The sequence below is a fragment of the Erinaceus europaeus genome, chromosome 9 (assembly GCF_950295315.1).
Source record: "Erinaceus europaeus chromosome 9, mEriEur2.1, whole genome shotgun sequence".
NCBI lineage: Eukaryota > Metazoa > Chordata > Mammalia > Eulipotyphla > Erinaceidae > Erinaceus > Erinaceus europaeus.
The window spans coordinates 23,346,380-23,372,982 of NC_080170.1; the positions used below are offsets into that span (position 1 = coordinate 23,346,380).

The following is a 26,603-nucleotide window of genomic DNA, read 5'->3' on the forward strand; positions in this document are numbered from 1 at the left end:
ATTCTCATGAATGATAATAGCCCCACTGACAAATGCTTGTCAAATGAACAAATGAATGAATGTGTACTATTTTTTTAACTTCTCCATAATTCTAGAACTCACCCTATTTCTTTCCATTTCTCTCTATCCCTCTCCCCTGTTTTCACTTGTGAAAAAAAAAAAAAGATTCTCTCTCTTGCTAATGTCTTTGGAAATAGATGACCATAGTACCAGAGGCTCTAGGGTTGTTTCACTTCATCATAAATAGCTTGATGTGATTTCAAAATCTTTCAATAGTGCTATTATTGATCCTGATATGGGAGAAAGAAAAATTAGCTAAGTGTTGATAATGAAATGACACACCAAGTTCTTGTTGTTATTCACTAACACAGGAGTGGTGGCAAGGGTGGGGGAGAAGCAGAATTTCACTCTGACACACAAAATGCTAGGAATGGAACTCTGGGACCTCATGTTTTCTAGTCTGGTGCTCTAACCACTGCACCACCCAGGCTGCACCCCAAGTTCTTTAGTTGTGCTTTTGGATTGGTGGCCACCAACGGGACAAAGCCCAGTGGTTTGTTTGTTTGTTTGTTTTTGTTTTCCTTTCCTACTTTTCCAGGGGGCTAGGAAAAATGGATCAAAAGATGACTTTTGGCTCCTTTTTTCAGAGGTCTAGCAGGTGTGCCCTTGTTGAGTGGTCTTGACGATCTGTATGGTGCTGGTGTGGTGTATGTGTGGGGTGTGGGTAGGCAAGTGAGTGGGGGAGATGGGGTACCTCTAACCCTGAAGGCTCCATGACTCACACCTCACACTTGCCTTGATGACTCACTGGCTTTCCAAAGTGGTTTTCTCCAGAAGTGACACAATTGCACACCATTCCCTTTTTTTCTATCCAGGGACCAAATGCTGGTGACCAGCCTCTCCCTATCACCTCACAGTGGGCGCTCACACAGCCAGCCTTCACCCCCGCCCCACATGCCTGACTCAGCGCTCACCCCCAAGGAGGAGCAGGTGCAGGGATGAGTCCACAGAAGAGGCAGGGACACCCAGCGTGAAGGACTCGAGCAGACCGATGACCACAGCTGGCCAGGGCGGAAGTGCTGGGAGACCCACCACTGTTGCTAATTTCACTAAATGAAAGCTTCTTGGCATAGCAGTGAGGGAAGTCAAGGATTAGAGCCTGCCAGTTCAGATACAATCCCAGCCATTCACTTGGAATTCCAGAGAACTCTGAAATTTTTTGAATTGTCCGAGTGAATGGCAGCAACCGGAAACAAGCACCCAAAATGGTGCTTTAGTGTCATGTCATCTTTTATTAGAAGATCCCCACCCCCCCCAAAAAAAAAAACCCCTGTTTATGTATGAGTTATTATTCCTGCAGCTTTCCTTTGATGAGCTGCTCAAGTGAAAATTGGGCCGGAACTTTGTAACTAGAAATTCCTTGTGGTTTTCAAAGAAGGGTGAGCTTTCTCCTCCAACACACTTATGTGAACAGTCATCTTCTATTGTTTGGCATGGGATTAAACTATGAATGACAGGGTATTTTGCTAATGGATGTGTCAGCTTATGTACATTTGTGGTTTTTAGTGTAAGGCTTTGGACCGGCAAGCCAGGGGGCTGGTCAGGATTTGGGCAGAAGCGAGAATCGATTACAGTGTGATAAGAACTGCTTTGGGACAGAGTACGGTCAGTTGGGGCCACTGGAGGAAAGAGGACAGCTCGATTGTCATGGAAGTAAAACTATCAGTGAGGTATCTCGAGTCAACCAGTGCAAAAAGCCAGTACTCTATTTCTGGTGGTCAGAGTTCAAATGCCAACAACACCCCATCATCCAATTGGACAGTTTCCTAGAGGGCTACTGATAGGTTCAAGCTGCCAATGGAGAGGAAGATGGTGAGGGAGAGAGAGCACCCACTTTGAAGGGGGCTCCCGTGGTGACCAGTTTCCATGATCCAGCTTTAACAGAGATAGCGAAGGAGCTGTTCGGAGAAAGGGTGTGGAGAATTAGTAAATGTGGCTGCCAGCTGCCCTTTGTTGGGCTTTAAACCAGAACACTGATCAGCTCTGGCTTTCTGGCTTATGGTAGTGCTAGGGACTGAGTCTGAAGCCTTGAAGTCTTAGGCATGAATTTTTTTTTTTTTTTTTTTGCATAACCCCATACCCTGTCTTCCCAGTCTACCAGATCTCTTTGATCTGGTTAAGTAAGACCCACTGCTGGTCTTAGTGGGAAGAATCACATACTGCCTGGCCAAAACCAAGACAACAGGCGCCACTCAAAGAAATGCAAGTATGAGTAAGATAAGAGATGTGTCATTTCCTTAGGTCTTGAAGTTAAATCAGAACACACAGCTCACAGGTCTGATTTAGTCATCACACAGGGAAACATTAACCCCTGAAATGCTACCTCCAAAATAAACCAGCTTTTGTATATTTACTTTTGATTCTAAATAGGAGGAGAATAGTTATTTTTGTAGATGAGAGAGAGAGGGAGAGGGAGAGGGAGAGGGGGAGAGAGAGAGAGGAGGAACCCGTCAGGGGAGATAGCATAGTGGTTATGCAAAAATATCATCTGCCTGAGTCTTCGAAGTCCAAGGCTCAATCTCCATCCCACCATAAACCAGAGCTGAGCAGTGCTCTGGTAAGAAAGAAAGAAAAAAGAAAGAAAGAAAGAAAGAAAGAAAGAAAGAAGGAAGGAAAGGAAGAAAGAAAAAGAAAGAGAGGAAGGAAGGAAGGAAGGAAGGAAGGAAGGAAGGAAGGAAGGAAGGAAGGAAGAATGACCACTGCACCAAAGCATCTTTCAGTGTGGTGGAGACCAGCCACAAACCTCGGTCTGAAAGCCAAGCAGCACTATGCAAGTGAGCTATTTGACTGGCATTGAGCTCTTAAGACTTTGATGAGAGTGTTGGATAACTTCTTGTCATCTGGTGCAGGATCACACTCTGGCATAGCATTTGTTGTCTGCTGACAGAGGGTCATGCTCACTTGGCCAGCCCTATCTAGGAATTTCTCAGCCTCATCCAAATCTGTTTCAGTTTCCATTCTTCATACTGGGGTTTGCTGGACAATAAGCCTGTTGCAAAGCCATTTTACTTAGCAGTTTCTAAGTGAAGGATCTGTTCCAGCTGCATGCCGTGTGCACAGAGCACTTGGCCATGAGTCACAATGACCTCCCTGTCTTCCAATCACCTTATGTTCTAGGCGGGTAAAATAGCTCACTGGGGTAGGGCACCACTGGTTTGCGATGTGCTCAACTCAGGTTTGAACCTGCACCCCTGCTTGCACCCCCCCCCCCCCATTACATTTGAAGGAAGCTTTGATGCTGTGTCTGTTCTCTTTCACTTCTTTTTTGTCTCTACGTAAAAAAAAGGGGGTGGGTGGGTGGATGATGACGCACCTGGTTGAGAAAAAGGAAAAAAAAGAAAACAGTTTATATTCCTTTGGAAGAGAAATATTAGCACCCCTCCCTAAAAAAGGGGGGGGAGGTAATGGAGGAACTGAGATTGTGTGTGGGGGAATATTTAAAGATACACCTGAATACAAAAGGATTTTAAAGTAGTGAGTTTTGGTTTTATAACCCCAGGCCGTTTTAAAATTCCCATCACTTTAGTGTGATTCTCCCCCCGCCCCCATTATTTGTTGGTACTGGGGATTGAACCTGGGATATCAGCACCTCAGGCATGAGATTCTTTCAGCATAACTATTATGGTATTTCACTGGCCCTTAATGTGTTTCTTTTCCCTCTCCTCTCCTCTCCTCTCCTCTCCTCTCCTCTCCTCTCCTCTCCTCTCCTCTCCTCTCCTCTCCTCTCTCCTCTCCTCTCCTCTCCTCTCCTCTCCTCTCCTCTCCTCTCCTCTCCTCTCCTCTCCTCTCCTCTCCTCTCCCCCCTCCCCTCTCCTCCCCTCTCCTCTCCTCTCCTTTCCTCTCTTTCCCTTTCTTTCTTTCTTTCTTTCTTTCTTTCTTTCTTTCTTTCTTTCTTTCTTTCTTTCTTCTTCTTTTTTTTTTTCTTTGCCACAAGTGTTATTGTTGGGGCTTGGTGCCTGCACTACAAATCTCCTTGCTCCCTCCCAGGAGCCACCTACCTACCTTCCTTCCTTCCTTCCTTCCTTCCTTCCTTCCTTCCTTCCTTCCTTCCTCCCTCCCTCCCTCCCTCCCTCCCCCCCCTCCCTCCCTCCCTTCTCCTCCTCCTCCTTATTCTCTCTCTTTCTCTCTCTCTCTCTCTCTCTCTCTCCCTCTCTTTCTCCTTTCTATTTTTATTTGACAGGACAGAGGGAAATTGAGAGGGGAGGAGAGGTGGAGAGGGAGAGAGAGAGAGAGATATAGATAGATAGATAGATAGAGAGAGAGAGAGAGAGACGCCTGCAGACCCTGTCTCACCGTTCATTAAGCGTTCCCTCTGCAGGTGAGGAGCGGGAGCTCCTGTCTGGGTTCCTTGCCCATGGTGATATGTGGTTTGACTGGGTGCACACCACCACCACTTTAATGTGGTTCTTAACTGCCCCGCTAGGTTGTGGTGGGTGGGGGAAGCATGGGTTTCTGCAGACTTCTGTCCTGAGTAACATCTGACATAAAAGTGAGGGCAGTGGAGAGGAGGGATGAAAATGGAAAAGATAAGCGAGCAGCTTATGATTTTAAGAACTCTAAAACAGGCTAGGGAAGTAACATGATAATTATGCAAAAAGACTTTTATGTCTGAGGCACTGAGGTGCCAGGTTTAATCCCCAGCACCACCATAAACTAGAGCTGAGCAGTGCTCTGGTTAAAAAAGAAAAGAAAAGAAAAAAAGAAATAGAAAAAGGAAAACAGAACAAAAAGTCTAAACCCTTTAAAGACTGAGCAATTGTAATCCTCCCGATTTGTACATCTTTGAATGCTACCAGCAATAAAAAATGGATTACACAGGCCTTCTCTATTTCAGAAAGTCTTTGTTGTGTGACTTCCTTCCATCACATTAGTGTAATAGGTCATGAACTTCAGGGTAAATTCTTCCTTAAACACCAGGTCTTCCTGTGGGTGGGGAGAGAGTAAGAAGGGGTTAGGGTGGGAGGGGTCTTGTTCTTACAGATTTTAGTTTTGCCTTTAATGATTCTTTGGCAAGTCCTGGGTTTCCTGTTAACAAAATGCTTTCCACTTTGCCACCTACCTAGAACATTCCTGCTCAATAGGTGTGTGGTCCAAGCTTGTAGAATGAACTTGAACCAGTCTTGGGTCTGCCCTGCCTTCAAGGCATTCACTGCTTGAGGAAGAGGACTTGGGAAACCCAGGTCCTGAAACCTACAAGTGACTTGCAGTGGGAAGATTCTCTGAACAGACTTGTTTTACCCTCACCACCAGGAACCACTGTGCTGGGTAGCTTTTATGCCCTATTTTAGTGGATATGGGTATTTGAGACCAAGGTGGGTGAAATGAAATAGTTTATCTAGTCAAGTCACACAGGGTCAGATCCATTCAAACTCAAATGTAGGAGAATCTAAAACAGATTTTTAAAAATAATTTTGTTATTATTATTTATCTTTGTTTATTGGCTAGAGACAGCTGGAAATCAACAAGGAAGGGGGAGGTAGAGAGGAAGAGAGACAGAGAGACAGCTGCAGCCCTGCCCCACCCCTCTAGAAGCTTTTACCCTGCAGGTGGGGGCGGAGGGCTTGAACCTGGGCCCTTGCGCATTATAGCATGTGCACTCAACCAGGTGTGCCACCACCTGGCCCTTAAAACAGATTTTTAAAAAAAGGTCTGGTACATTTTTAAAAATATTTATTTATTTATTTATTTATTCATTCATTCCCTTTTGTTGCCCTTGTTGTTTTATTGCTGTAGTTATTATTGTTGTTGTTATTGAGGTCGTCGGTGTTGGATAGGACAGAGAGAAATGGAGAGAGGAGGGGAAGACAGAGAAATGGAGAGAGGAGGGGAAGACAGAGAGAGAGAGAGAGAAAGACACCTGCAGACCTGCTTCATCACTTGTGAAGCGACTCCCCTGCAGGTGGGGCGCCAGGGGCTCGAAAAAACAGATTTTTTTTTAAGGAGCCCACAGGGTTTCTCAGGGGGCTTCTTAATTCCAAAGTTCCAAGGCATGGTTTTTACTTCCGGGGCAAAGTGTGTGTGTGTGTGGGGGGGGGAGGGGTTGGGGCTTGGATTCCACCTGCCCAGAGGATAGGAGTTTAGAGATGATCCTCCTGGAGAGAATGGGTTGTAAGATAGAGAGGGCAGGGCTAGGGTGTAGGATGGAAGGGAAACCAGAAAAATCCTGGAGGCCTTTGGGCAACCAGGTGAAAGGTCAGCAGGAAGCTGGAGGAGGAAATAGGAACTTCTGGGTGTGTGTGTGTGGGGGGGGCATTGGCGGAACAGGGAGAGTGACTGGAACGGCCTCTGTACACCCCTGGTTCCAAGGACATTTTAATCCCTGGTACAGAATTTCCTCAATAAACAAAGTGGCTCTCAAAGGTTTTATCTTTATTGAAGAAAATAGTAAACCCCCAAAAGAAAAGGACTTCACACCAGTTTTCCATCAGACACCATTTCCGACTGTCAGACTTCTTAGAGAAATGCCAGTAAACTCAGCTGCTGAGTGGGAGGGAGCTCAGGCTCTTGGGCCCTGGATCATTCTAGAAACTGAGGACCTTGGGGGACTGGGCAGTGGCACATTGGGTTAAGCACACATAGCACAAAGCTCAAGGATCCAGGTTTCCCATCTGCAGGGGTCGCTGCACAAGTGGTGAAGCAAGTCTGCAGGTGTCTTTCCTTCTTTTTTTTTTTTTTTTTTAGGTGTCTGTCTTTCTGTCTCCCTCTTTATCTCCCCCTCTTCTCTCAATTTCTCTCTGTCCTATCCAGTAAAATGGAAAAACTAGCCACCAGGAACAGTGGGTTCTAATGCCAGCACCAGACCTCAGTAATAAACCCTGGAGGCAAAAAAAAAAGAAAGGAACTGAGGATCTTGAGGTGATTGGAGTTGAGGATACTTATTTTAGAATATTTTCCTCTGGAGAAAAAAAATAGTGTGTGTCAAAAAAAATTTTTTCCCCCTCTCTTTTTCTCTTACACTCAATCTAAATAAAGGGGAACACATGGGACTACAGACTCTTTGTAGTCAGGAAACCCTAGTGAAATACCTTGTGCTCTGCTGTGAACACAGGTCTACACAGATCTCTCTCTCTTTTTTTTAATTCTTAAAAAAAATTTTTTTTTATTATCTTTATTTATTGGCTAGAGACAGCCAGAAATCAAGAGGGAAGGGAATGATAGAGAGGGAGAGAGACAGAGAGCACCTGCAGCTCTGCTTCACCACTCATGAAGCTTTCCCCCTGCAGGTGAGGGCTGGGGGTTCGAATCGGGGTCCTTGTGCATTTTTTTTAAATTTATTTATTGGGGAATTAATGTGCTACATTCAACAGTAAATACAATAGTTTGTACATGCATAACATTCCCCAGTTTTCCATATAACAATACAACCCCCACTAGGTCCTCTGTCATCCTTCTTGGATCTGTATCCTCCCCCTACCCCCCCACCCACCCCAGAGTCTTTTACTTTGGTGCAATACACCAATTCCAGTTCAGGTTCTACTTGTGTTTTCTTTTCTGATCTTGTTTTTCAACTTCGGGCTGAGAGTGAGATCATCCCATATTCATCCTTCTGTTTCTGACTTATTTCACTTAACATGAATTTTTCAAGGTCCTTTCAAGATCGGCTGAAAACAGTGAAGTCACCATTTTTTATAGCTACGTAGTATTCACATATATATACCACAACTTGCTCAGCCACTCATCTGTTGTTGGACACCTGGGTTGCTTCCAGGTTTTGGCTATTACAAATTGTGCTGCCAAGAACATATGTGTACACAGATCTTTTTGGATGGGTGTGTTGGGCTCCTTAGGATATATCCCCAGGAGAGGAATTGCAGGGTCATAGGGTAGGTCCATTTCTAGCCTTCTGAGAGTTCTCCAGATTGTTCTCCACAGAGGCTGGACAAATTTACATTCCCACTAGCAGTACAGGAAGGTTCCTTTGAGCCCACACCCTCTCCAGCATTTGCTGCTGTTACCTTTTCTGAAGTATGACATTCTCACAAGAGTAAAGTGGTATCTCATTGTTGCCTTTCTCTGACAATCAGAGACTTGGAGCATTTTCTTGGCCTTTTGGATCTCTTCTGTGGTGAATATTCTGTCCGTGTCCTCCCTCCATTTTTGGATGGGGTTATTTGTTGTCTTGTTGAGATTTGCAAGTTCTTTATATATTCTGGTTACTAGCCTCTTGTCTGATGTATGGCATGTAAAGATCTCCCATTCTGTGAGGGGTCTCTTGGTTTGGGTAGTAGTTTCTTTAGCTAAACAGTTTTTTAAGTGATTTAATAATGATCGAGAAGACCATAGGGGTAAGAGGGGTACAATTTCTTACAATTCCCACCACCAGAGTTCCGTATCCCATTCCCTCCAATGGAAGCTTTCCTGTTCTTTATCCCCCTGGGATCATGGACCCAGGCTCATTATGGGGTGCAGAAGATGGAAGGTCTGGGTTCTGTAATTGCTTCTCCACTGGACATAAAAGTTTTTCCTCCTTCTTGGAATCTTCTGTTTTCATTATAAACAAGAAAGGGGCAAGTCATAGGTTCCATTTCCCTACTCTCTTCTCTGTGCAGATAGAAGCCATCCCTGAAGCTTATCTCCTGTTACTTTGGACTCCCCTCTGACCCCTGAACTCTGGCATCCTCCTCCTTTTGTACTTTCTCCAATATTTTTGTTTTCACTGCTTCTGAGAACAATACATGGTTGCTCTTGAAAACCTGGAAGGTACAACTGAGTTTAGATAAGAGTAAGACAAAGCCGGGAGGGGGGTGGGGGCAGGCAGTAGTGCAGTGGGTTAAGCGTGCATAGTGCAAAGTGCAGGGACTGGCGTAAGGATCCCTTGGCTAGAGCCTCTGGCTTCCCACCTGCAAGTGTGTGTGTGTGTGGGGGGGGAGGGCGGCATTTCAGAAGTGGTGAAGCAGGTCTGCAGGTGTGTGTCTTTCTCTGTCCCTCTCTGTCTTCCCTTCCTCTCTCGATCTCGCTCTGTTCTATCCAACGACAATGACAGCAGTAACAACAACGGGTAACAAAAAGGAATAAAAATGACCTCCAGGAGCAGTGGATTCGTAGTGCAGGCCCTAACCCGAACCTCAATGATAACCCTGGAGGCAAAAGAAAAAATAGAAAAGAATAAGACAAAGCCTCGGTGAGCCTATTACAGGCCTACATCACCATTAAAAGTCTGGTATCTTTTAACACTTCCCTACCCCTCCCTTGCCAGGAGTTGAACCCAGAGCCTCACACATATGAAGCATGCATTTCTTCTACTGAACAGCGACCCTGGGTTCACACCCCTACCCCCACTCCCCACACACTTTTATTTTATTTTTGGTGGAGTTACATTTGCAAATATAAAAACTATGGGGGGGCTGGGTGGTGGCACACCTGGTTGAGCACACACAGTCACGGTGCACAAGGACTCTGGTTCAAGCCCCTGGTCCCCACCTGCAGGGGGAAAGCTTTGTGAATGGTGAAGCAGTGCTGCAGGTGTCTCTCTGTCTCACTCCCTCTCTGTCTTCCCCCTCCCTCTCTATTTCTGGCTGTCTCTATCCAATAAATAAATAAATATGATAAGGGAAAAAAAACCTACTACCCCGGATGGTCCTGGAGGTGGCATAGTGGGTAGAGTTTTGGACTCTCTAGCAGGAGGTCTTGAGTTCGATCCCTGATAGCATATGTGTCAGAGTGATGCCTGACTTTCTCTTTTTCTCTCTCTCCTCTCCCTCTCATAAATAAGTAAAGGAGGGAGTCGGGCTGTAGCGCAGCGGGTTAAGCTCAGGTGTCGCAAAGCACAAGGACCGGCATAAGGATCCCGGTTGGAACCCCGGCTCCCCACCTGCAGGGGAGTCGCTTCACAGGCGGTGAAGCAGGTCTGCAGGTGTCTATCTTTCTCTCCTCCTCTCTGTCTTCCCCTCCTCTCTCCATTTCTATCTGTCCTATCCAACAACGACAACAACAATAATAACTACAACAATAAACAAGGGCAACAAAAGGGAATAAATATTTAAAAAATATAAAAAAATAAGTAAAGGAATAAGTAAATAAAATACTTTTTATTTCTTTATTGGGGGATTAATATTTTACAGTCGGCAGTAAATACAATAGTTCATACATTGTTAACATTTCTCATCCCCCCCCCCGCGCGCACAAGAATACAACCCCCACTAGGTCCTCTGTCAATAAAATCTTAAAGAAAAGATAACTACCCAGGAACTGGGAAAGCAACTCACCTGTTTGAGAGCTGTTTGTATTTACTGTGTGCATACACACAGGTGGGTTGGATATACGTACACATGCATGTTGTTTGCTTGTTGATTTACTCATTTATCTATTTTTTATCAGAGCACTGCTCAGGTCTATGGTGGTGTGGGGGATTGAACCTGGGACTTTGGAGCCTCACGCCTGAGAGTCTCTTTGCATAACTGTTATGCTATCTACCTCCACTATAGGTGTAGCTGTATAAAGCGAAACTTTACCTTAAAAATGGCAGAGGTTCGAGTAGCAGGGAAGCAGGGATTAGTCTAGCTAAACTGGCTCCTGGCAAAGGTCACATGGAGAAATTCAAGAAAGGAAATGAGCCCGTTGTTCAGTGATGAGATATCAGAATAAAAGAAGGAGGGATGGCTTATTCTACTTAAAAAAATTTTTTTTTCAAATTTATGATTGGATAGAGACAGAGAGAAATCTAGAGGGGAGAGGGAGAGAGATAGAGACACATCTGCAGCCCTGCTTCACCACTTGTGAAGCTTCCCCTCTGCAGGTGGGGGACTAGGGGCTTGGACCTGGGACCTTGCACACTGTAATGTGAGCGCTTAACCAGGTACGCCACCGCCTGGCCCTGGCTTATCCTTCTTTTAAGGCGGACAATTCAATGGGAGAATCTAGAAGTGAGATTTCAAATCAAATCCCCAGTGCTGTAATAAGTTCGGGTGAGCAGTGTCTTTATCTTTGACATTCAGACAGGAACTTTGCAAGATGGGTCACAGAAGGTGGGTTCATTGTTCTTAATAGCTATGTAAGACAGGAACTTTCAAGACATGATGATATAAGAACTGAGCACCGTAGAATGGGGTGGGGTGGGGGGGACCTGAAAGTGGCTTTCTTTGAGTTGTTTCACAGCAAGGAGAACCACTTCTTAGGAAAAGTCTCTGCATAACCGTTATGCTATCTACCTCCACTGTACGTGTACATACTTGAGACTTGGGAGACTGCAGTGAGTGACACTTTTAATGAACAAAGCTGCTGGCAACAGAATGTCTTTAGAAGCCGTGTGGGAGTGTGGAGTTGGAAGGGTGGGCCTCAGAGGCTCCCACGGTCCTGGGGGAGAGCTGGGAGGGGAAACCAGCACTGAGCTGTCACATCAGGAGTTAAGTAGGGGCTGGGTAAGAGGTAGAGAGAGGGTTTGCTCAGAGGACCTCTGCCCTCTGTGGTGGAAGAGGGAACAACCCAGGTGGCAGTCTGTCAGGTCAGCAGGGCTCACTTGGCTTTTGGGGTAGGAAGGCCTCTGCTCTGCCCAGATTGGGGACTGGGGAACATGGGTTCCTAAGAGTGGCGTGGGGGGAGGTCTCTGGGGCTTTCCTGCTGTCCGGCTCAGGTAGAAAGCGCTCAGAGTAGCAGGGAGCTCTTAAAACATGTCCCCCACCAACCCACATGGTGACATGACTGGGAAAGAGTACTGTGTGGGCAGACGGTCCCAGGTGGGCACACACACTCCTGTGTGGAGTGCAGCGCTCAGCTGGCATGCTCCCCTGGGTGACAGTGAGGGTGGCGATGCCACTGACAGTGAAACCAACCCTTGCTCTTCTCCTCTCAGCCACATAGAAAAGATCACTACCTGGCAAGATCCCCGGAAGGCGATGAACCAGCCCCTGAGTCACATGAGCCTCCACCCCACTGCCTCGTCCACGCCAGCTCCCCAGAGACCCTTGGCCGTATCCCAGCCGAATCTTGGTAAGTTCCGCCCGGCTTCCCAGGGGAACCAACCCTGGGGCTCAGACGTGGCTCAGTGTCCTGATGTCTATCCTGGTACCCAGAAGGCACTTCTCCAGTCTTCCTGGGCTGCCGTAGTCCACTGTTGCTTTGACCATCTCTTCTTGGGCTCACACCATGGTTCCAGCATCTCCTTCAATTGCCTTTGGTTCTTAGAAGATTTATTTATTTTTGATCAAGTTATTAATTTCTAATCTGATAGGATTGAGAGAGAGAAGCAGAGAGAGAGAGAGAGAGACACCTGCAGTACTGTTTCACCACTCATGAAGCTTCCCACCCTGCAGGTGGAAACTGGGGACTTGAACCCCTGTTCTTACACAAATTAACGTGTACACTCGATCAGTTGCTCCACTAGCTGGCCCTGATGTTCTTGTTTTTATGAGAGAGGGCAGGATTGGGGAAGAAACAAGAGAACTGCTTAGCTGGACTTGGGATCAAGCCTGGTCCCTCAGGTATGCAAGTTATGTGCGTTACCAGTGCTGTTTCCCCAGGCCATCCTTAAATTGCCTTTATTGAGAATTAGGTCCTTCACACCTGACACTGCAAAGTCCCAGGTTCAATTCACCACACCACCATGAGCCAGAGCTGTGCAGTGCTCTGGTTAAAAAAAAAAAAAAAAAAGAATTGGGCGACTCTCTTTTTTCTTTCCTCCCTTCCTCTTCCTCAGCACTGAGACTGTCCGTGCCTGACTTTATTCTGAGAGCTAGGTGGAGAGATACCACAGCTCTGGACTTTGTTTCCCCTGTGGCACTCTCATGGAGTACTGGGGTTCAAATCTGGGCCATATACACAACAAGGCATATGCCCTACCCAGTAAGCTATCTCTGTAACCATGTTAAACTTGTTGAAAAATCACTTAGCTCTTTTGTGAAGAATCATAGAAAGGGCAGGGCACCTCCATATGTTCTGTGACTTTGGTCCATGAAGATCACCAGAGAATGCAGTTCTGCTCCCTCCCCTCCTCTCCCCTCCCATTCCCTCTCCTCCCCCTCTCCCCCACTATAAAGCTGAATTCTTTCATGCTTTATTGCATTGAAATCATTATCACACAACCCTGCACCAGAACAGGTGAATTTTCTTTCTTTCTTTCTTTCTTTATTTCTTTCTTTCTTTCTTTCTCTCTCTCTCTCTCTCTCTCTCTCTCTCTCTCTCTCTTTCTTTCTTTCTCTTTCTTTCTTGATTTTATTTATTTATTTATTCCCTTTTGTTGCCCTTGTTTTATTGTTGTAGTTATTATCGTTGTCGTTGTTGGGTAGGACAGAGAGAAACGAAGAGAGGAGGGGAAGACAGAGAGGGGGAGAGAAAGATAGACACCTGCAGACCTGCTTCACCGCTTATGAAGCGACTCCACTGCAGGTGGGGAGCCGGGGGCTCGAACTGGGATCCTTAGGCCGGTCCTTGTGCTTTGCGCTATTTATTTATTAATGAGAAAGCTAGGAAGAAAGAGAAAGAAAGAACCATACATCACTCTGGTACATGTGCTGCCGGGGATCAAACTAGGGACCTCATGCTTAAGAATCCAGTGCTTTATCCACTGTGCCACCTCCCTGACTACAAAGTGAATTTTCTATGTGTGGATGAGCTCTCTTCCCCCACGCCACACAGCTGGTGGAAAGTGCAGCGTAAGCATGAACCGAGGAGGTTCTGACTTTAGGTTGTGTTGAGCCACAGGAAAACCTCCAGGGGCTTCTCCCCATCCCTGGCCTGGGCTAGCACAGTTTACTTTCCATTTCATTCAGAAAGTTCTGGTATCATTTCCTTCCTATTTTTACTGATTTAGAAATATTTTTAAAGGTTTATCCACCCCCCCCCCAAGTGTTAAGCTCTGTTTTTATTTTATTTATTTATTTATTGGATAGAGACAAATTGAGAAGGAAAGGGAGTATAGAGAGGGAGAGAGACAGACATCGACAGCACTGCTTCACCATTCAAGGAGCTCTTTCTCGTTGCTGGTGGAGAGCAGAGGCTTGAACCCAGATCTTTGTGTCTCTAGCAACAGGCTGTACCACTGCTAGACTATTTTATTTTGTTTTTGATAGGACAGAGAGAAATTAAGAAGGGAGGGAAAAATAGGGAGGGAAGAAAGAGAGAGACACCTGCTACCCTGCTTCTTTCATCACGTGAAATTCCCCTCCTCTGCAAGAGGGGTCCGGAGACTTGAACCTGGCTCCTTGCACATAGTAATGCATGCCTTCAACCAGGGAACCACTGTTTGAACCAGACATCACCCTCAGTTTGAAAAGAATGATAGTCATGTCCACCAGAGAGAATCAAGTGTGAGTTAATACAACACAGTCACAGAACCAGTCAGCCTGTCTTAGAAGGTTTCTTCCCATCGTCATCCATCCTCAGCTAAAAATACGAGGGCAATTTTGCAGTTTTATATGACATACTTATTTAAGGTCAGATATCCAGATCCTGCTTTGTACACCCGAACAGTTAATTTGAGCAGAGCAAAAAGAATTTCCTGTTGAGGCACAGAGGGGGTAATTATTATAAAGGGGAGTGTTATTCCTAGATACCTTTCCCACCTGTGTGGCTTAGCCAGAGAGCACTGAACTCAAGTCGACCCAAGCCAGTTTCAAGCCAATACTGGGCTTGTTTTTCTAGGAAGTCTGGATCTGCCATTTTAAGATTTGTAGATGTAAAATATAACCCAAAGGTAAGTGATTTGGGAGGACTTCTGTCCTCTTTCTCTTATTTAACAGGCTAATCAAGGAAAATGACTGCATTGCCTCTTCCAGTGTGGTCGGCCAAACCTTCTTTTTCATTCACCTCAAACGTATTAGAAAGAGCTCAAGTAGAAGGCAGATATGAATGGTGAAAAAGAAAACACCTATTAATAATTAGGTTGGATTAGACAGGTGTCAAGATTTTTCCCCCTGGTTTTAATTTTTTAAATAATTTTTTAAAAAACATTTATTGTTGGATACAGACAGAGAGCTAGAGAGGGAAAGAGACAGAGAGACACCTGCAGCCCTGCTTCACCATTCACGAAGCTTTCCTCCCTGCAGGTAGGGACCAGGGGCTTGAATGCTGGTCCTTGCACACTGTAATGTGTGCACCTAACCAGGTGAGCCACTTGTTCTGTCAGGGATCAGTCACAGTACCTCATGCTCAAGAGTCCAGTGCTTTATCCACCACACTACCAGCCAAAACACAAAAAAGTTTATTCATAAAGAGTGGTGCTGATGTGATCTGGAATTTAGCTAAATATATTTTCTTTTTAATTGAGATTCTGTGTCTTTCACTTATTTTTTTAAAAAAATTTAATTATTTATTTATTCCCTTTTGTTGCCCTTGTTTTATTGTTGTAGGTATTGTTATTGATGTCATTGTTGTTGGATAGGACAGAGAGAAGTGGAGAGAAGAGGGGAGACAGAGAAGGGGAGAGAAAGACACCTGCAGACCTGCTTCACTGCCTGTGAAGCAACTCCCCTGCAGGTCCAGGGAGCCAGGGGCTCGAACCGGTACCCTTAGGCTGGTCCTTGTGCTTTGCACCACCTGCACATAACCCACTGCGCTACCTCCCGACTCCCTCTTTCACTTCTTTATATTATTATTAATAGTATCATTATTATTTACCATCATCAGAGCTTCACTGCTCTGGGCTGGCATTTTTTTTTCAGAGAGAAAGACAGAGAGGGAAGGAGCCCAAGCCTTCAGCTTATCTCACCACAGTGTAGACCAGTCTCAAGCCCAAGCTGTGAGCATATGGTAGACCAGATGCCTCCCCGGGTAAGCTATCTTTTTGGACCCTGTTTGTTGTTTTTGCCTGAGAATGTTGGAATTTGGATCATGGTGCTGCCCTCCCTTAAGTTATTTAAATCATGCCTCAGTTTCTCCATAAGTAGACTAAGGATTATTAATAGTGTGAGCAGATTGTAGGAGTTTACATAGACAGATCTAAGCATTTTACGTAAGTTATAAATCAGCATTTCCAATTCCTATTCCTCATTTATTACCTCTCTCTTTTTTAAGTGCAGTGCTCAGGTTTTAACTCAGGGCCTTCCACATGCATTGAGACACCGCCCTGGCCTAAATTTATATTTTACACTTTTGGGGAAAGTCAGAGACTCACCAAGTTGTTGTCCTACCACCCACGTCGCTCCAGTGCCTCTGTCCTGGTTCTGTCATGCTGCACCCAGGCCACCCCACCTCACTCACATCTATGAATGGAGTCCGTACCTGTTGAAGTTACCTTCCGCGCGTACTCAGTGTTTATTCTCACTGTTCCTATTTGTGGGTGAACTGCTTCATTTCATATTTTCCTTAATTATAGAAGATTACATTTTGAGGTAATTTTGTTTACAGTGAAGCTCGGGGTGGGGTGGGGGTGGGGGGGGTTGGTTTTGTAATCTGTTAACCAGCAGGATAAAGAAAGTGCTTTAGATTAGGAACAAGGCATTTATTACTCTCAGTGAAGAGCACGCCCTCTGGTGGCAATTTTTTAGTAATGCCCCTGCCCCTGCCACTTCCCTAAGAAACTTACTAGGGAATGTGCCTGTGCCCCATGCATCCTCCCCCCACCCCCCCAGTCTAGTTCTGAAACATGCTTTGTCAACTTGCCACTATTTTGATTCAAAGAGTAGCCTGGCACCTTAAAGCAGAGAGAGTGATAGTGAGACTGTGTTAGTCATCAGGCTTCTTACTCTATGTATGTGGGTAGATGTGTCGTGTGTCTGAACTTTACTTTGGTCTTTGCCTTAACCAGATCACTGAGCGCTGGTTTGTGGTGCTTTTGGGGATTAAACCTGGGATTTTTTGGTGCCTCTGGTATGAAAAAGTTTTTTTTTAATTATTTATTTATTTCCTTTTTGTTGCCCCCCCTTTTTTTTTAATTGTTGTAGTTATTGTTGTTGTTGTTCTTATTGATGTCATCGTTGTTGGATAGGATAGAGAGAAATGGAGGGAGGAAGGGAAGACAGAGAGGGGGAGAGAAAGACAGACACCTGCAGACCTGCTTTACTGCCTGTGAATCGACTTCCTTGCAGGTGGGGAGCCAGGGGCTGGAACCAGGATCCTGACTCTGGTCCTTGCGCTTTGCGCCACCTGCGCTTAACCTGCTGTGCTACCGCCTGACACCCCCCCCCCTTTTTAATGCTATCTCCTCAGCCCATACCTAAAATTTCTGACTTTGCAGATGTCTAAGAAAAGTGAAACCCACTGCTTTATTTCATCCAACCATCTTAATTCGTTATTCAGCTACAGATTTTGTTTTCATCTTTGCCAAATTGAGTTTTCTGACAGATTTCAGCCAGTTCTGTTATTGTTATTATTACTAAAGATTTATTTATTGACTAATGAGAGAGGGAGAGAAGTGAGGATACCAGAACACCACCCTGGTATAGTTGATGCTGTGGGTCTAACTTAGGAACTCCTGCTTGAGCGCCTGACGCTTTATCCACTCTACCACCTCCCAGACCCGAGCCTTTGATTCTGTCTGAGCAGGTGAGAGGACTTCAGTTAGAGGAGGAACGATGACCGCTGGGGTGTGCCAGAGATGAGAGGGAAGGGGGAGGTACAGAGGGAGAGAGATATGCAGGCCTGCTTCACCACTTGTGAAGCTGTCCCACTGCAGGTGGGTGCCAGGGACTTGAACCCGGATCCTTGTGCACTGTAACATGCGCACTCAAACCAGGTGCGCTACCACCTGGCCCCAAAGTAAATCTTTTTTTAAAAAACCAGAACACTACTCAACTTTTGCAGGGGATTGAACGTCAGACTTTGAGCCTCAGGCATGAGTGAGTCTCTTTGCATCACCATTATGTGATCTACCCCTGCTCTGGAAGTCTTTTCATAACCATTACAGTGTCTTCCCAGCGCCCCTCCCCGCCATGCCACACACACAAATGGTGTGAGGAACCACAATGGCAGGCCCCAGCACACATTCACGGGGGTTCTTGGCTGGAAGGAAGCCCTGACCTGGAGTGCCAGCATCCTCCCAGACAGAACAGGAAAAATAAAGATGGTTTCACAACCTCACCAGATTGCCAGACCTAACCAGTTTACCAGGTTGCCAGACCTAACCAGTTTGGTAAAGTGCAGCCAGAGTATATTTTTAATGCTCTAGGAATTTTTTACGAACACACACCATCATTTTGCACAGTGTCATCCAGCAGGCCTGAGTCTGACTCTTCCAGGTCTGTGTTGCTCTTCAAATGATAAACACTGTGTGTGTGTGTGTGTGTGTGTGTGTGTGTGTGTGTGTTTTCTCTCCCTTCTCTTCTCTCTGGGCCCACTTTTCAAGACAAGGTGGAAAGCCTACCTGTGCTCTGTTTGCTCAGGCGGCCTATTCTCCACTCCAGGAAGCGCACAGAAACACTTTAAGACATTTTTCTCAAAAGCAAACAGACTAAAAAATAAAAATCTAAGGGACGCCACTATAGCCTGCTGCCTCTGAGTGCTTGTAGCAAGTCTCCTTAAAGTTGACCAAAAAAAAAGGAGAAAGGTCATATTCATAGACATACTGTCTCACCCCCCACCCCTTAACCTCCATCAAATCTCTATGAGGAATTGGAGGCAGACTCATCTCGCTGCTGTGAGTCTCCACCCCCCCCATCGGCAGCATAGATTAGCTCAGAGTGCATAAGCACATGCAGATACACACGTACACAAACCCAAGGACAGATGGGAAACTACCCCCACAGAGTATGGGCCAGGCTGGAGATGGCCAGGGGTGCTGGGAGATGTGGGGAGGTGGAAGGTGGGTGTTTATGTAAGGATGTAAGGATGGGCAAAGAAAAGGAAAAAGCATCTCCCTCATCTAATTAAGAAAAGCAGGCTCAGGTTTCGCAAAACTATAGAATATGAGTATTTCCTTTTTTTGATGTGGAGGCTGGCATCTGTTGTCAAAATTTCCTTTTTTTATTTTTATTTTTTTATTACAGATGCTGTAATCCAAAGACACATGAGTGGGGCTCTCCCCAGAGGAGAAAACAGCTAGGTTTTCATTAGCAAGGTGGAAGCCGTGCTCTCTACTGACCGTTGGAGCAGGGTCTGCCCGATGATGGGAGGCAGCTGTCAGTTCACTCTTAAACTTATCACAGTTATTGGGGCCGGGTGGTGGCGCACCTGGTTAAACGCACACATTACAGTGCACAAGGACCCAGGTTCAAGCCCCTCGTCCCCGCCTGCAGGGGGAAAACTTCGTGAGTGGTGATTTTGGGCTGCAGGGGTCTCTCTGTCTCTCTCCCTCTCTATCTCGCAAACCCCCCCCCCCCAGTTTCTGGCTATCTCTATCTAATAAATAAAGATAATAAAAAAATTAAAAAAAAAACCTTATCACAGTTATTAAAGGCTGATCTGTGGCCTTTCCAAAAGGAGACTCAATTGAGTTCTTTCACTTTTGAAGACTTTTGAAAGGGGGGGGGTGTGGAATAGGGTCCAATACCGAGTTAACACTCTTAAAAATATTTTTTTGCTACTAGTGATTTAATGTTGGCTTACAATTTTAAAAGGTTTTAGGGATATGGTTTCTTTTTAAAAATATTTAAATTTATTTACTAGTGAATAGAGATAGGAATTGAGAAGAGAGATAGAGAGGTGAACACTTAATGAGGTGCACTACAGCCTGGCTCCCATGGGTCTGTTCTTATTTATTTTTTCATGTGATGCCAGGCATTGAACTCAGGATCTCATGTTTGAGTCCTGTACTTTACCCACTATGCCACCTTCCAGGTTACTGGGATGTAACTTCATCTCCATAGACATTTATGTACAAGTCATTTGCACCCACCACCGAAGTTACTATGCCCACCCCACCCTCCCTGATAATCATAGTTGAAACCAAATTATTAAGTCAACTGATTCATTTCCTTTTGTGTGAGACAGCGGGACATGACTGTACAGGAAGTTGGGTGTTGTAGTAAGAGAGGCAGATAGGAGAGACCAGAGCACTGATCAGCTCTGGCTTATGGGGGTTGAACCCAGGGCATTGGGGCCTCAGGCATAAAAGTCACTTGCATAGCCCTTCTACTCTCTTCTTCACATTAAGGATTTATTTTATTTAGGGCCAGTGAGAAAGGTCGCCTGCAGGTGTGCCTGTCTTGTGACATGCGTGACCCAGGCTCCAGCCAGTCCCTGCTGCGCTGAGGGGAGGAACTTCAGTGCTGTGGTATCTCTCTCCTCCCCCCCTCTCCTTCTGTCTTTGTCTCTGTCTGGAAAAGTTGGCTCACATGGTGAGGCCCCAGTGACAACAACCTTGCCCACCCCTTCCCCTTCAAAGAAAAGCCTTATTTAGCATAAGGAGAGAGTTTTGCATGAGACAGGAAAAGAGGGAGTCAGGGAGATAAGCCGAGAGGGTCACTGAAGGTGCCTGTTGTGCTGGTGCTTCAACTGGGAACCTCGGGCAGGGAAGTCCCGTGCTTTGCTAGTTGAACCATTTCTCCAGCCACTAGCATAGACATAGTGAGATAATTGATCCTTTAAAATATTAGGAGTCATCACACTACGGTACACAAGGACCCAGATTCAAATCCCTGGCCCCTGAGTGCAGGGGGAAAGCTTCACGAGTGATGAATCAGGGCTGCAGGTCTCTTGTTTCCCTCCCCTCTCAATTCCCCTCTGTCTCTATCCAGTAATAAATAAATAAAATATTATGAGCCATTAAGGTTTTTTTTTATCGTATCTGCTTTACATTCTTTTTCTGTAATATTTTATCACAGGAGAGAGAGAGAGAGAGAGAGAGAGAGAGAGAATATCTCTTGGTGCCTTGCACCTTTTATGGTAGAAGAGCTGTCAGGAAGAAGGTTCAGGGCTCCATACATAAGACAGATAAAACTGCACTGCCTGGCTTCTGTGTTTGGCCAAGCTTCTGGCAGGCAGGTCACTCCCTCCTTCGTCCTGAGGCTCAGCATTTTCCATGTGTGGTTCATGTCGGACACTCTATCATGACTCTGCGGACACTTGTTGGACATGCACCTTCATAATCGAGGTGTTGGGTTGCTCCCCAAAGAATAATAGTGAGCGGGCAGGGCCACTGCCTGGATTCCACCCTGGGGAATCCTAGGGGTAGAGGAGTTGTTCCTGGAAATACAGGTATTGCGCTCTCTCTCTCTCTCTCTCTCTGCCTCCAGTGTTATTGCTGGGGCTTGTTGCCAGCGCTATGAATATGCTGCTTCTGATGATCATTTTTTCCCCCATTGGATAAAACAGAAAGAAAGTGAGAGGGAGTCGGGTGGTAGCGCAGCGGGTTAAGTGCACGTGGCGCAAAGGGCCGGCGTAAGGATCCTGGTTCGAGCCTCCGGCTCCCCACCTGCAGGGGAGTCCCTTCACAGGCAGTGAAGCAGGTCTGCAGGTGTCTGTCTTTCTCTCCCACTCTGTCTTCCCCTTCCTCTCTCCATTTCTCTCCGTCCTATCCAACAACGACGACAACAAGAATAACTACAACAACAAAACAAGGGCAACAAAAGGGAATAAACAAATAAATATTAAAAAAAAGAAAAAAGAAAGAAAATGAGAGAGGAGGGGAAGATAGAGATGGGGAGAGAAAGACAGACACCTGCTTCACCATTTATGAAGTGAAGGTGGGGAGTGGGGGCTTGAACCAAGATCCTTGCACAGGTCCTTGCACTTTTTTAAAATACTTTTATTTTTAAGGTTTTATTTATTAATGAGAAAGATAGGAGGTGAGAGAAGAAAGCACCAGACAGCACTCTGGTACATGTGCTGCCGGGGATTGAACTTGGGACCTCGTGCTTGAGAGTCCAGTGCTTTATCCACTGTGCCACCTCCTGGACCACGGTCCTTGCGCTTTGTACTATGTGCGCTTATCCTGGTGTGCCCCCTCTTTTTCTAATCTTTTTAAAATTATGTATATTATTACTGGATAGAGACAGAAATTGTGACGGAAGGGGAGATAGAGAGGAAGAGAGACAGAGGCACCTGCAACCCGGCTTCGCCACCCGTGAAACTTTCCCACTGCAGGAGGGGATTAAGGGCTTGAACCTGGGTCTTCGTGCACTGTAGTGTGCGTGCTTAACCAGGTGCACCATCACCTGCCCTTTGGGTATTGTTTTCAAATGTCTGGATGAACTCAGTCCTTTTAGGGTGTGTAGGCTCTCAGTGGGAGAATTTCATTCAATTGTATTTATTTTAGTTAAATGATATATATGTGGAGAGAGAGGGAGAGGGAGAGGGAGAGAGAGAAACCAGAGCACTGCTCAGCTATGGTTCATGATGGTATGAAGGGACTGAATTTGGAATTTTGGAGCCTTAGGCATGAAAGTCTTTTGCATAACTATTATGCTATCTTCCAGGCCCTGAGAAGTCCATTTAGTGAAAGGCAGAAACCCACTGCTATTCAGCGGTTAACTTGAGTTGTCTGCAAAGAGCTCCAGGCACATCCACCAACTGTTTGCCTGGGTTCTTTGTCCTGAGCAGATATTAACAGTGGCACTTGTCACGTTGCTACTTGGTGTCAGTGCACTTATGAGGACACTGAAACTGTCCTTCTTGCCTCCCTCCTTCCGTGTGTGTGTGTGTGTGTGTGTGTGTGTGTGTGTGTGTAGGAGAAAGACACCAGAGCTCTGGCAACTCAGCTCAGACACTTGGTGGTGCTGGGAATTGAAGCTGGGACCTCTCCTCTAGCACAGAACTAGCTTCTTAGCCTTGAAACCATTTTCCAGAGAGTTTCAACCCAAATTCCACTTAGACAGCTCTAAAATTGTGAGAGAAATGTAATATGGCATCCAGATTATGGAACCACATTCAAAAATTCAGTGTTAGGTATAAGCTTTGTTTCATGAGACTGGATCTGAGAGTCAAATCTCAATAGGCCTGACCCCCCTGAAAATGTTCAAGAGGGAGCTCCCCAAATTCTGAAGAGTTCCTTGTACAAGAGGGAAAGTGGACCAACCTTTTCCTTGTTCCATTCTTTGTGTGCACAATATTCATTCATTTATTCATTCACTCACTCACTCACTCACTCACTTACTTCCTTTCTGCTACCATTGTTACTGCTCTGGTTCCATGCCTGCATGAATTCACCTCTTTCCCACACGTTTGTTTTGGATAGAGGGTGAGAGAGACAGAGAGAAAGACTCCACCATCTGTGAAACTTCCCCCTTGCAGCGCAGCAGGTCCCGGGGCTTGAAGCCAGGTCTTTCTTTGCACACGGCAACATGTCTGACCTACAGGTACACCACCACTCAACTCCTGCTAATTTATTTTTAGTGGAATCTAATCTCTTCTCCCAGCTGTGGGCCTCTGTAGAGAGTTTTAAAAATGATTTTGACACTTTCAGTGCTATCTACTGGCTGAGCTCCAGAGTTTTGCTACCAGAAACTTCTTTGCTGTGAAGGATTTTGTTCAGTTTAACATTCAGGCTCCTCCATAGACTTAAAGACTCTGGGATGGCATCTTGTTGGGTCACTTGTTCCAAATCTATAAATACTAAGCAACATTGGTGTGTGTGTGTGTGTGTGTCTCTCTCTCTCTCCCCCCGCCTCCAGTGTTATTGCTGGAGCTCGGTGCCTGCACTATGAATCCACTGCTCCTGGTGGCCATCTTTTCCCTTTTTGTTGCCCTTGTTGTTGTCATTGGATAGGACAGAGAGAAATCGAGAGAGGAGGGAAGAGAAAGACAGATACCTGCAGACCTGCTCCACTGCCTGTGAAACGAACCCGCCCCCCGCAGGTGGGAGACTGGGGGACTCGAACCGGGATCCCCACTCAGTTCCATGCGCTTTGCACCATGTGCGCTTAACCCACTGCACCATTGCCCGACCCCTCCTCTCTCTATTTTGTCACCAGGGTTTTCACTGGGGTTTCATGCCTTCATGATTCTCCTGGTCATAGTGGATCATATATTTTAAAAAATATTTATTTATTCATTCCCTGTTGTTGCCGTTGTTGTTTTATTGTTGTAGTTATTATTGTTGTTATTAATGTCATTGTTGGATAGGACAGAGAGAAATGAAGAGATGAGGGAAAAGCAGAAGGGGAGAGAAATATAGACACCTGCAGACCTGCTTCACCGCCTGTGAAGCGACTCCCCTGCAGGTGGGGAGCTGGGGTCGAACCGGGATCCTTATGCCGGTCCTTGTGCTTAACCCACTGCGCTACCGCCTGACTCCCCATATTTAAAAAATTTTATCTAGAGACAGTAAGATATCAAGAGGGAGGGAGGATAGAGAGGAAGAGAGACAGACGCCTACAGCACTGCTTTGCCACTCGTGAAGCTTTCCCCCTGGGTGGGAACCTGGGTCCTTGTGCATTGTGTGCGCTTGGCCAGGTGCGCCACCAGCCGGCCCCGCGGAGCAGTGGGTCATTTTTTTAAAGCTAGATGGTGAAAGACAGAGGGGTGGGACACCCCACAGCACTGCTCCATGGTTCATGAAGCACCCATGTGTAGGTCCATGTGCAGGTGCTGCCATGTGGTCACTCGGCGCTTAGACTCAGGACCTTGTGCTTTAGCAAAGTGTGCGCTCCACTGAGTGAGCTACTTATCGCCTGATTCCATATTTATTTATTAATTTTTGCCAGAGCACTGCTCAGCTCTGGCTTATGCCAGGCACAGAACCTGGGACTTTGGAGCCTCAGGCAGGAGAGTCTCTTTTCATAACCATTATGCTGTCTTCCCCTGCCCTTTATTTTTTTTACCAAAGCATTGATCAGCTCTGGCTTTTGGTGGTGCAGGGGACTGAACCTAGGACTTCAGAGCCTCAGGCATAAGAGTCTCTTTGCATAACCACTATGCTATCTACCACCCTACCCCTACTTATTTAGTTTTGTGCGACTGGAGCACCAGTCACCTCTGTCTGTTGGTGGTGCCTGAGGTTGAACCTTTTAATCTCTTAAATCCAAGTCCCCTGTGTTTCTACTGTGCTATGTCCCCAGCCCGGGACCCTCTCCTCTGACCTAGGCTAGGGGCCCCTGGTGATGCTATCTCCTCCTTTGTGTCATCATCCAGGGAGCGATCCCAACCTCCCCCCACGCTTTTCACAGGGAGATTGATTTCTTTCTGTCCTTGCCGAGAGTCTAAATTTATTCTCCGGGTGTTGTGCAGTTGCTCTGTGTCAGGGACAGCTGTTCGGCCTCACTTTGACTCTGGGGAATTCTCTGTGATGAAGTCAGCAAAATAATATCCCAAGAGAAGCCAGGAGAAGAAAAGTTCCCCGTGGCCTTTGCTCAATCAGTGCTGAAGGGATGAAGATCATGCTGTTTACCCGCTCTCCCCTCACCCCCCTTTTTTTAAAAGCAGGAAAAACTCAAGACCCTGATTCCAGATTCTTCTCTGCCCCCATGTAACGTAATTACTAGTCGGTCATTGTAGATGAAAGTGCTGACCAGCAAAACACAAGAAAATAAAGCTTTGCCACCTGACCTTTCAACACACTCATCAACACTTGTTCATGTGTCAGAGTGAAGCCTCCCTCATACAAATCTAAGCAAAAATTAAAAAGGAAAAACAAAGTTGGAGAAGTCTACTACAACTTGTAGGTCTCTCTCTTACTATGGGACAAACATCTTTCTTTTTATTATTATTATTATTATTATCATCTTTATTTATTGGATAGAGACCGCCAGAAGTCAAGAAGATAGAGGGGAGATAGAAAGAGACATCTGCAGTACTGCTTCACCACTTGCAAAGCTTTTCCCCCGCAAGTGGCGACCAGGGGCTCGAACCCAGGTCCTTAGGCATTGTAACGTGTGCTCAACCAGGTGCATTACCACCCAGCCCCCATCTTTCCATTTAAAACACTGTTTTTCTTTTCATTAGATCTTGTTATTAGCCAAGTGACACAAACATAGGAGAAAAAAAATTCAGACACTTATCTCCTCCCTCCCGGTCTCCTGGAGTATCCTAGAATACTTGATGCATTTACACATGCTTGTGTGTAGACGTCTCACTCACCACAGTCAGTCAGTCCAATTGCATCCTTTGCCCTTCATGGGTACACAAACTTTGCTGTTTTGATAAGCGCTTGTCAGCTCTTCTCTCAAGAACCCTCACGTATAGACTCTATTCTGCTCACTGAGCTGCACGTGTCATAGCCAGGGCTTAGTTCTCTTATCAGTGAAAGTTTGTACTTTTTGCCCCCATTCTCCCAGAATTAGTTTTCATTTTTTTAAAAACTTATTTCTTTATTGGGGAATTAATGTTTTGCATTCAACAGTAAATACAATAGTTTGTACATGCATAACATTCCCCAGTTTCCCATTTAACAATACAACCCCCACTATGTCATTTATCATCCTTCATGGATCTGTATTCTCCCCACCCAGTTTTAATTTTTTTTAGAGGTTTGTTTTTTTAAATTCATATTAGATTGTGTTAGGTTGAGAGAGAGAGAGAGAGAGAGAGAGAGAGAGAGAAGAGCAGAACACCATTCTGTTATGTACAATGCTGGCTCTTGAACCAGGAGCCTGTGACACAATGGTCCAGCACTCTACCAGTTCAAAAATCTCCCTGGTTGCCCAGAATTAAATTAGAATTAAGTTTAAAGAACACTTGGGGATGGGGAGAAAGCATAATGGTTATGCAAAAGAACTTTCATGCCTCAGGTGCCAGAGGCCCCAGGTTCAATCCCCAGTACTACCATAAATCAGAGCTGAGCAGTGCTTTGGTGAAAAATA

The 26,603-nt window shown here is 45.7% G+C and overlaps 1 protein-coding gene across 1 annotated transcript in view; it reads left to right on the top strand.

Annotated features, from left to right (window-relative positions):
* WWTR1 (WW domain containing transcription regulator 1) overlaps positions 1-26,603 on the top strand; it is a 171,196-nt gene that overhangs the window by 90,965 nt on the left and 53,628 nt on the right. The window contains exon 3 of the mRNA XM_016185990.2: positions 11,849-11,985. Within this exon, the coding sequence (XP_016041476.1) occupies positions 11,849-11,985 (137 nt within the window). The remainder of the gene's footprint in view (positions 1-11,848; positions 11,986-26,603) is intronic.